General features: G+C 32.3%; 1 protein-coding gene across 20 annotated transcripts in view; it reads left to right on the top strand.

Moving 5' to 3' along the window:
- The window catches only part of LOC137624564 (zinc finger and BTB domain-containing protein 14-like), a 184,115-nt gene that overhangs the window by 68,714 nt on the left and 103,444 nt on the right, over positions 1 to 11,957 (top strand). The window contains exons 6-7 of one of the 20 annotated variants that reach the window (XM_068355481.1): positions 4,410 to 4,836; positions 8,825 to 8,950. The exons of 16 other annotated variants lie outside the window; for them this stretch is intronic. In XM_068355481.1, the coding sequence (XP_068211582.1) occupies positions 4,410 to 4,835 (426 nt within the window). In that variant the 3' untranslated portion in view covers position 4,836; positions 8,825 to 8,950. Of the gene's footprint in view, positions 1 to 4,409; positions 5,334 to 8,824; positions 9,616 to 11,957 lie in introns of those variants that run through there. 3 more of the 20 variants (XM_068355482.1, XM_068355483.1, XM_068355480.1) reach the window with 3 other exon arrangements.

Here is an 11,957-nt window from a genome sequence, read left to right as displayed (position 1 = left end):
TTGTATAAAGATGGAATAATTTATTACATTTATTTTCGTGAAATTGTGGAGGTATTGTTTCTAAGTATGAGCCACTTGATCTAAGTGTTTTCTGAGGTTATCCCTCTTATGTTTAGTCACACACTGGAATTGATGTGAAAGCTCTTTCACGCTAATGGCTATCATTTAAAAGCTGCCTATAATTGTATTGGCATAATGCTCTTTTTTTATGTATGGTCTTATTTCATGGAAGACAAACCAGTGAAATTTTTTATCAGGTGAAAAGAAGTCGTGTCTTCAAAAGGTTGACTACTGGTGTATAGTCCATTTCTTTTAGTGATGCATATTTGCACCGACTCGCGGCGGTGCCCTTTTAGCTCGGAAAAGTTTCCGGATCGCTGATTGGTTGGACAAGATAATTCTAACCAATCAGCGATCCGGAAACTTTTCCGAGCTAAAAGGGCACCGCCGCGAGTCGGTGCAAATATGCATCGCTAAAAGAAATGGACTATAGTATCACCAATATTCTTTTGTTTGATAAATATAAAAAGTGTCTTGATTTCTTGGCATTACATTTATATTTTTGTTCATTACCTGTGATATTACTGAATCAACGTTATTTAATAATATTAAATGAAAGTAATGGTGTTGATAAATGTTAAACCCATGATTTGATCTTTTTATTTCCAATGTTTGGTTTGATATTTGGAAAACACATAGGAAAAAATTTATGTCAGTGTCGTAATGAAATGGTTAACCCATTTACCCCCAAAGGACGTACTGATACGTTTCACAAAACTCATCCCTTTACCCCCATGGACGTACCGGTACGTCCTTGCAAAAAACTTCTATTTACATTTATTTTTATTTTTTGCATATTTTTGATAATTGGGGGTAAAATGGTTATTATGAAGTTGAAATTTACATGCATAAGTATTTTTTTAAATGTTTTTAAGAATACCAGCAAATCATTTGGTATTTGAATTGGCAAAGGCAAGGAGTGGTTTGTCTAATATGAGGAGGTAAACACGAGTTTGCTCAGAAACACTCCCCCTCAGGTGTCAGTTTTAAGAATTTTTATATGGTCATCGGAGCCATCAGGCATAAGTTTCAAGTTATTATAGCCTTGGATATGATAAGATATTTTATCCTGCTTAAGATAGTTTTTTTTTTTTTTTTTTTTTTTTTTTTTTTTTTTTTTTTTTTTTTTTTTTTTTTTTTTTTTGGTCAACTGAAGCATAAGTGGATCGTAAGATGGTTTTTCTGATAAGATAGTCGAAACTTTTGTTTTGAAAAAGAAATAACTTATAGAAGACAGTCAGGTTTAGTAAACCTACCTCCTTTTACTGAATTATACCAAAGTAACCCCCCACCCCCTCAAGAAATAGAAAACAGTTGATGAAACAAGAAATAATTTAATGTTTTTATGAAATATAGATAGTGGTTTTCTAATGATACTGTGAATTTAGGTAATCACCATTCATTATAAGCCCCACTTGTAAGTCCATAGCTGTTGGCAATACTCAAATGCAAAGCTAAGCTGTTGGCAATCTTACTTATAGGTTTCCAGATTACCCTCTATAATGTAGATTTTATATCTGGTATACTGTATGTTATTTATTACAGCTAAACATTAAATTTCTAATGATACAAACATGTAATAACCATGAAAATAAAAAAAAAAAAACTATGAAATTACTATACATAGAAATAGACAATGAACAAGATTGTTTTCTTTCTGTTTTCTATTGACTGGCTTGGTCATGTCGAGATAGTATTAGTACTCTCTCTCTCTCTCTCTCTCTCTCTCTCTCTCTCTCTCTCTCTCTCTCTCTCTCTCTCTCTCTCTCTCTCTCTCTCTCTCTCTCTCTCTCTCTCTCGGTATTAAGAAATGTAGAACATGACAACCTCTTCATGCTTAGCATAAATCAGTCCAGAGGTAATGGGTACAAACTGGAATTGAAAAGATACAACACCACTTAATGTTGTATTTTCTTTACATACAAAATTGCAAATACATGGAACAGACTTCAGCAGATGTGGTGAACAGTAACACGGTAAACGAATTCAAGAGTAAGTTACATGAGATCATAAAAAACTCTATAAACATTTAAACTAATTTGCTCTACCTTAAAGCCAATGGAGTCTCTGTGGATGTGCACATATTCCTCGCCTCAAGCTGTATTTAAACTAATTTGCTCTACCTTAAAGCCAATGGAGTCTCTGTGGATGTGCACATATTCCTCGCCTCAAGCTGTATTTAAACTAATTTGCTCTACCTTAAAGCCAATGGAGTCTCTGTGGATGTGCACATATTTCTCGCCTCAAGCTGTATTTAAACTAATTTGCTTTACCTTAAAGCCAATAGTCTCTGTGGATGTGCACATATTCCTCGCCTCAAGCTGTTTCATACAAGTCACTACATCGCTTTCCCTTTCACCCTAAAATAATTGTATAGTCTTCATCTGGATAATGTTAGTCAACATTGGAGAGAATGTTAGCCAACATCCATGCAGACGACGCTAAAGGCAGTCTGTGATCCGATGCTTTTAGACTGAAGCATGGGGATGCTGGTGCTGTGATATTGCCGTCAGTTACACACAATAGATTGGATTTTTTTATTTTTTTCATATAAAAAAAAAAAAACGTAGTAAACTGTTTTGTGATTTTCATCGAGTGCCCGTAAACACTTAAGAGTAGTGCTATGATGGATGGGTATACTTTACGTCTAAAGGTTCCGAAAGGGTTAATGAGTCTAAAGGTACCGAAAGGGTTAATGACGACAACTATTTGTGAATCAATCGTTCGACTCACCAAAGTGACCAAGCTAACAGTGCTTCAATCTGAAAATGTACATACTTGTACTGTACAGTAAGCTTTCAAGACTGATAAAAATGCTGTCCTAAGTTCAGGCATAGTGTATATTTTTCTTTATATTTCTAGTATTTTCTGTTTGGTACCAGTACTATTTTTGCATTGAATATATGTATTTTCATATGAAATAAAAAAAATTCCTACCCAGTTTTCATTGTTACTGTACTATGAAGGGACTTCCGTAAGGTCACATAAAACAGTGTCATGTGAATCTAATTTTTTTATTTAAAAATCATCACATCTTTAACATCTCTTCTCAGGACAATTGAGAAAACTGGAAACAATTTTGAGATGAGTTGGAAGTGCACTCACTCTGGGTGTGCAGTGAGAAAAGGTAGCAGGTAGTGGGTACAGCTTTCAAGAATACAATAATAAGTCACTTTATATTACCTGGAGAAACATTGTAAGAAATTTTTTTTTGTATTCCCAAAATACAGTAAACTTCATACAAATCTGACTATACCACTCACTGATTCATTTTGTATTGCTTTCAAAACTAGCAATAACTTAAGCTCCAATTTTGGGAGGATAAATATACTTATAAAAGTTGAATCTTTTATTTATCTCATAGGGTAAGATAAGTTATGTAAACAAAACAATGTATTCAGATAAAGTTTCTGGCATGTGATGCAATTGTAGTTGTACCATTACAGTATTGGGATTTTACATTCAACCAAAATACGATAACAGGAGAAAAGAAGGTGGGCCTCTGTTACGGCCCTTCCCTTTGATGAAGGAATTATCTAAATGGAAGACAGCCTGTGAATAGTGGTTTTCACACGCCCCTGCTTTATACACGACGCCCACTGCGAGGGTAGTAACCTCTGCATTCCATACTTTAAATTTCTCTGGTATATTTGGAAGTATTTATATCAGAAAAGTGTAAAGAAGGACCCTTTTCACCGGGCGTCACAGGTATCTCCCCAGAAATAGATTTTTCCTTTGTCAAAATCCCTTTTTGCTGTAGATAATGTAAATTTAAAAGCTGGCTGGACAAATTTGATGCATTTACAATTCTCCAGTAGTTATCATGTGTAAACTGCTGACTGGTGGTTTATATTTGATATGAAGAGCTCATGCATTTTGAAGATTATATAGCATCCCTAAGACAGATAAAGGAAAAGACCTTTAGAATGAAGGGTTTAACTGTTAAGTAAAGAATAGGGAAATTTTAAATTTTTAAGTGAAGGACAAAGAAGTGAGTATTTTCAACAATAAAGAATTAAAAATGTAATGCAGAGCAATTTAAACTTATTATGGTATCTATGTAAATTAGTCTTCGTATTTGGAAATTAGGGTGTACCGTATTTAATTTGAATTTTTGTACTGTATGTTCTCTGAATCAACTATTTAGGGAAAACCGAAATGTTAACTACAGTACAGTAATGTATAGTATTGGGAAATATTTAGGATTTGTATTGTGGCTCCAAATTTATCAACATATCTAAAAGTAAAGACTTGATGATATGTGTTGTGTTGCTTTTGACTTGTTTTTTATGTGTTAAATCAGAAATTGAGGAATAAAAAGTAATCGAACTCCCAAACTTCTACTGCAGGCCCTTGAAGAGGAGGCATCTTTTCCCAGAGGAGCATCTTCTACTGGTGTTATCAATGTCCAAGGAGGTTTGAATATCAAGCTGCATCGATGTCCGCACTGTAAATATTCCTCGTATAGAACGGATACTTTGAAGATTCACATCCGTACACACACAGGGGAACGACCATACACCTGTCCCCACTGCCCCTCTCGATTTGCTCAGCAGGGGACTTTGACACATCACATTCGAACTCACACGGGTGAAAAGCCTCATGTATGTTCTCATTGCCAACAAGGATTTTCTCGGGGCAACCTTCTCAAAAGTCATATGCTTACCGTGCACGGTATAGCACCCAGTCGAGACAAGAGCTTTGATGCTGGAAGTGGTTCCATGTCGAACATTGAAGGCATAAGTGAGGATAGTGGATCGTTTCCTTGGCAGTAATGTAGGTCTTATTCGCTTTTATCATGTTATGCAGGTCCTCTTTCTGTGAGCAAATATGTGATTTCCAGTCTTGATTTTTCTTCTAAATTATTTGCTTTATTTTTTATTACTGTACAATTATATTCCTAAAGATTTGAGTAATGCAACTAGCTAATTAGGTAAAAATGTGTGTGCAATGTTGATATTTAAAAGACTATATGACATGAGATCATTTGGGACTCCGAATGAAGTAGATACTGTATTTTGAATTAGCATGATTGTAACCTCTTTGAAAAAAAGTATTATAAAAATGAATGGTACAGAGAATTGGAGGTATTGGTTTGCTTGTTAGCAGTACTGTAGTGCCTACGATGGGTAACTACATATTTTACGTATACCAGTTCTACCTAGACGAAAGGTGGTTAGGGAGCATATGTCGATTCTCTTCACTTTGCCATTTCTCGCACCATGTTAATGTTACTTTTCGGAGCTGTAGTACATATACTGTAGTATAATTCCTCCTAACAATCTCCACAAAATTAAAACCACTACTATTTTTATCTATTTATCTATCTATATATATATATATATATATATATATATATATATATATATATATATATATATATATATATATATAGATAGATAGATAGATAGATATATCTCGTGTATACTATACAGTGCCATTTGTAATTCAGCTTTAATGGATTATTCCAATCTGTCTCTCTATCTGATTATAGATTATAATTTTTTTTATTCTAATTTTGAAATTTCCTTTCATGAAGAAAGTGTGTAATTCTAGAATATAGGATGAAGTTAGAATTTATATAGAATATCTAATAACTCTTACTTGCTAAGGAAAATTGGTGTAATGTTTTTGTAAAGAAATCTTTGGATAACAGATATAGTCAACTCTACTCATCATTTTTACCAGTTGAGTAAGAAACCTAAAAGTTAATTTTCCTTGTCTTTTAAGACCAGAAGTTTCAAGGTTGTGGAAAGAACTTCCCTTTGGTTCTGGAAGAATGGATAGTAACCTCAGTCTATGGAAGTCAGTTTATCAATTTTTTTTTGTTGGTAAATATTTAGTTTTTTTGCTGTATATAAGAGAATTTCCATGTATAATGTTCGATCTTGGTACTGAATTAGCAACTGTTTATAAGTGAATCAGTGATAGGGGAATTTGCAAATAAGGAGGGCAGACTGTATGTGTACTGTATACACATACTGTACATATTGTTTCTTGAAATGGTTCTTGAAAGAAAACAGCAAATCAATTACTCTTGTTTATTGGTTGAAATACAGTATAGGTATTTCTTTAGTTTCTCTTTGGACCTTTTATGAAACAAAACTGTTAGATTGCAATATATATATATATATATATATATATATATATATATATATATATATATATATATATATATATATATATATATATATATATATTATATATTATATATTATATATTATATAGAACTGTAATGCATCAAGATACAAAATTAATTCATTCTGGAGTGTGTTTCTTTTCGTAAAAATTGTGTATTATGAGTCATGTCTTATATGTAAATCGCCTAATTTGTTCCAAACCCTACGTAAACACTACATTGATTTTATAATAAAGCTACAGTATAACCACAATGGAATACTTTACAGCCAAATACATTTGAATTGTTAAATATACCTAACCTAATTGTTAATACCTGTTAATTAAGTAGTTATTAGAACATAATGCAATACAGTAATAAATGAAAAATAAAATACAATACATAAGTACAATACTGTACATTTATATGAAATATACAGTACCATATGTACTGTATTATTATAGTAACCCTTATTATAGAGAGGTTAATTTTATATTATGCATAAATGACCCGTTTTCTTCAACTGGCTCATATTTTTTATGGGTGACTATTTTATTCTCGGACTGGCTGGCGAATCTTTTCGTATCATGATAATTTTTTCTGGTAATATAAGGTGAAAAAATCTTTGCATCTCATATATATATATATATATATATATATATATATATATATATATATATATAGATATATATATATATATATATATATATATATATATATATATATATATATATATATATATATATATGTATATATTATATGTATATATATATATATTATATGTATATATATAATTTATTTATATATATATAATTTATATATATATATATATATATATATATATATATATATATATATATATATACTGTATATATGTATAAAACAAATGCATATGTATACACTCTAATCCACACCCACGCACAACCATTTGACAAACCCTATTTGTGTGTATTTGCAAACTTTGTTGATGTTTATTGACAATCATTAGTGGCAGAGGCAAGAGCCTGGACAATGTCCCTAGAGACCGAGGATATATGTGGTACATGCTATCAGTACCTAAGTCCCCTCTCCACTGCGGGTGGGAGCAGGAGAACCAGTTACTGGCTGCTGATTACTCAGGAGATAGACCTCATATCTGTAAAACATCCCTGATTTTAGCACCTTGCTCATTTTTATTATCATCCTTCCCTCCCCCCCAACTCTTATTCACTTTCACCATTACACGAAATGTCTATTAAGCATCTGTGTTTGTTAACATCAGTTTGAAAGGGTCAAGCTTGTTGATACTTTGACGGAACCCTGTGAGAGGTAAGAAAGGTTATCTCTTCGACAATTAAGAGGCACAAACCATACATCCTCAGCAAACCAAGTTTAAGATTACATTGTCTTGTCCACAAGCTTTGAGATTCTGATTACGTCAAAGTTCTTGAAAGAATAGTTTTGTACCTCATCCTTTGCATGACGAATTATATCAGCAATAAATTTTTTTAAAATTAAAAAACATGTACAGTATAGGTCAGGTACTGCTCTATACTGTACTGTACGTACTGTACATGAAGAATATATTATATATAGTGGCTTGTTTGTTCTCTCTTTATTTTATATGTATTGTAGAGAAGTTGTCAAATAATAGATTACTAGTGAATCCAATTGTAGTCCAGGCAGAAAATTCCTGAGACCAGAGACCGCTTTTCATATCTTGACCTATTAACAGAAAATTTTTACATTAAAAACCTTTAAAAATGTTATGATGTGAAGGGAGAAGTTTCCGAAATTATAACAATTTCTAACTACTGTATATCCATATGGTAATATTTCTCTCTAAGGTTTGGTTTAACCTTTTAATGATAGTGATTGTTAAGTAGTCATTGAATTTATTTGCTGTAAATGATGTGAAGTGCTATATTGTGCATAGATTTATTACTCTTCTTGTATCTAACAAGAGTACGTAGTTCATGCAATTCACTGGCAAATATATCCAACGAAGGTTAAATCATTAGAAGGAAAACAACCATTTCATTTTTATATTGGAAACCGAGATTTCATAAAGTACCTTAATAAAATCATGCTCAATCATTTCTCGTTGTTTGATTCATAATGGGTTTAGGTTAGAGAGGTTGCTAATAATGTACTCGTATGTATCATTAGCAACACCTAATCAATTGTTAATACAATACTGTACAGTATTTGGGGATCTAACTATAATGTATGTCATTTAAAATGCTTAAGTATTGAGGAGGAATAGTCTGGTGTTTTTACATTAAGGTGAAGAATTTCATTTGTAGCTGCTTCCTGATTTCCGATCGAATTTTTACCACTTCTGAGATGAAATGTACTGCATTTGGATGTATTTTTTCCTACGCTGTTGGGATCCTATGGAGGCAGATTTCATTTTAATCAGAAAATTAATTTTTGGTAGAAACCCAAGAAAAATAGGTGTAAGAAGCAGTAGTCAAAATAAAAAGAAAAGGTTATTGTAGACTCGGTTGCAATGTTGATAAGGTGATTTGTTTCACAAAATTGTAAGCCTGTGTTGGAAGAATAATAGTTTAGTTGGCATATTTGAACAGATGGTAACTTTAGAAATGTTCAGTTCAGAGGCACATATATTTTATTTACTCTGAATGTAAGGTCCTTTTTTGACAGGTCGGAGGAGAAGGGGGTATCGGCAACGAACCTGGATCTAGAAAATCAGCGAAGATGCACCATGTTATCAGTGATCCAACTACTGGGGTTAAGAATTACTGTTGTAATGCCTGCTCTTACACGACCATAAGGAAGTGCAACATATCATCTCACATTCGAATTCATACAGGCGAGAAACCATTCGGGTGTCCTTATTGCCTTATGTGTTTCTCACAGCAAGGGGCTCTGAAAAATCACATCCGTACTCATACTGGAGAGAAACCCTTTTTGTGTCCTCACTGTAATGCAAGTTTTTCACAAAAAAGTACTCTGAACACCCATATTTACACCCACACTGGGGAGAAGCGATTTGGGTGTCCTCACTGCAGTGCACGCTTCTCTAAGAAAAGGGACGTACATTTACACATACGTACGCATACTCCTTGATTGGTCATCTCTTTTTGGTGTCTGGTCATTTGCCATTAAGAGTAAAACGCAAGTAGATAAAGACTCCTCAACCAACAGATAATTGTTTGCAGTATGCAACATACACAGCAGTCTGTGGTGCTTCCGAGTAGTATTACTAATAATGCTAAGATTACCAGAGAGGGGTGGGAGGGGGTTAAGTTCATGTCCAGGTGACAACTTCCGACATGGAAGTATGACTGGTTATGGGTATCTTAACAGAATTTGGATGATGATGCGCAGAAAATCGAGTTGGACTTCTGACAGTGTTTTAAAGGAAACCAAGGGTTTATTTAGAAAGACGGGAGGGCTTGGGTAACTGCAGGCATTCAAACAGAATAATATTAAAACTGCTAGAACACTGAGAGAATATTAAGTCTTATAATCACAATTTTTTATTGTAGGTGAAGTGTTATTGTGATCTTGATAAGGTTTCTTTTACTGTGACTTTCAGTAGACTAGTTGCTATTCAATGTCTTGGAGCACTATCCATTTTTTTTTTTTTTTTTTTTTTAATATAGATTGGTACAAATGGTCCTGCATGTTTTATTATGCAATAGTTTGGCAGTACAATACTAATCTAATAAGACATGAATTTAAAATTTTGGCATTATCAGAAATTTCCTATTATAATCTTTTAAGACAGCATCATGGACTCCTTTCTTGTGCAGCAAGGAGAGAATGAACCATTGTGCACACTTGTTTATATGGTGAGCATATGTGCATTATTTGAGTGATATAGCATGTGGCATCGGTCAGTAATACTGTACTACTCTTGATTTTTATTATAAACGTATAATAATAAAATTGTATTAGAAGGACCCCTTTTCACCGGGCACCACAGGTCTCTCCCCAGAAATAGATTTTTCCTTCGTCAAAATCCCTTTTTTATATCAGATTGTACATTTTCTATTGACTGTGGAAGATTAGATTAGTGAATTTTTAAGTGAACCTCGAGTGATTGCATAGTGAATCGGTAAAAAAAAATCTTCCAACTTCACATTGAGTTTGGTTGGTATTAAATTTTTTCAGATTTATTTTTTCCCAAATTATTAATTTTGAATTTTAAATATGTTTTGTTTGGTGATCTATGTTGAATTGTAGGCAGTTAGACTAATGAGGAAGTTCAGTTATGATCACTGCAAGTATTCTATACTATACATGAAATCCAGTTCGGAAACCATTATGATCTTTAAAAGCCGGATAAAACAGATTTTTATCTTATTTTGAGAACACGGAACCAACTACCATGCATTTAACCCTTTTACCCCCAGGGTATTTGGAAATTTCCAACCCTTAACCCCCAAGGGTTTTTTTTTCAAGCACATTTTGCCGTATATTTTTTTTAAATTGCTCTAACAGCCTTAATTTTTGTCATAGAGAGGTCAGATTGGTCTCATTCTCTTGGAAAATGCCTGAATTTTCTCAAAAAATTATCAAAAATATAGAAAAAAAAATTTTAAATAGCATTTTTTTGCAAGGACGTACCGGTACGTCCATGGGGGTAAAGGGATGAGTTTTGTGAAACGTACCAGTACGTCCTTTGGGGGTAGAAGGGTTAAAAGCTGGATAAAACAGATTTTTATCGTATTTTGAGAACACGGAACCAACTACTGTACCATGCATTTAATATTAGAAAGTCTGATAGAATTAGTTTTATTTGATGAATTGTAGGATCTCACAACTTGTATGATTACAATAAGGTGTGTACCAAGTTTTTTCCTTGTCATCAATATACTGTATACAATACTTCAAGAGTACGCAGTACTACTTTTTTTTATACCCAAATTAAGAAAAAATTCTTAAATGATAACACTTCTTACAGTATGTAAATGCTCATGTCATTATTTGGTTGCATTACTAAATTATGCTCAAAGCTTTTTGTGGCAGGATTTTGTTGTAAAATTGTATTTCTTTAGATAAAAAAAAAATTATACTTTTCTATTTGTTTATATGTATATTTTTACCTGCTTTTCTATAGTACACATTTCTCATTAGAAATGAGTTAACAAAGATAAAATATCGATTTGTGGAGGCAGCCTAGTATCGATGGTGATAGAACAGGGATTTTGTATCACTTGCCTTTCTTGGAAGTGGGCTCCTTTTACATGTTTAAGTTTTAGAATATCATTAGAAGGCCAATTTTATAAATGCATCTTCTTGGTACATTAGAGGTTTATTATTAAACATCATAAGCAGACAAGGTAATACCTGATACAAAAGCTTGGTAATCATGAATTTGATATGATAACATTAATGTAGACAGTTTTAACTGAAAACGTACTAACAAAAATGCAAAAATTACATATAGCCTAATAATGATAAAATAAACATGCATGAAATAGCATAATTTTATGAAATAGGCTATTGAGTGTAAATAAAATAATTCAAATAGACAAAGCCTATATATATATATATATATATATATATATATATATATATATATATATATATATATATATATATATATATATATATATATATATATATATATATATATATATATATATATGTAAATTTGCATTATGAAGTGGGCATTAAAGAAATATTAACAAATACAGTAAATCAATAGGCTGTATAAAATGAGTAAATAAATTAATAATTAAATCTAGGCCTAATTCATCAAATAGATTAGTATTATTAAACTTCAAAGAGAATTTAAATGTGCAACATGTTACAAGACTGGTTG

This window comes from Palaemon carinicauda, chromosome 31, assembly GCF_036898095.1.
Source record: "Palaemon carinicauda isolate YSFRI2023 chromosome 31, ASM3689809v2, whole genome shotgun sequence".
In the NCBI taxonomy this organism is placed as follows: domain Eukaryota; kingdom Metazoa; phylum Arthropoda; class Malacostraca; order Decapoda; family Palaemonidae; genus Palaemon; species Palaemon carinicauda.
The sequence above is the reverse complement of the archived record's forward strand: the minus strand, read 5'-3'. Positions and strand labels throughout refer to the sequence as shown.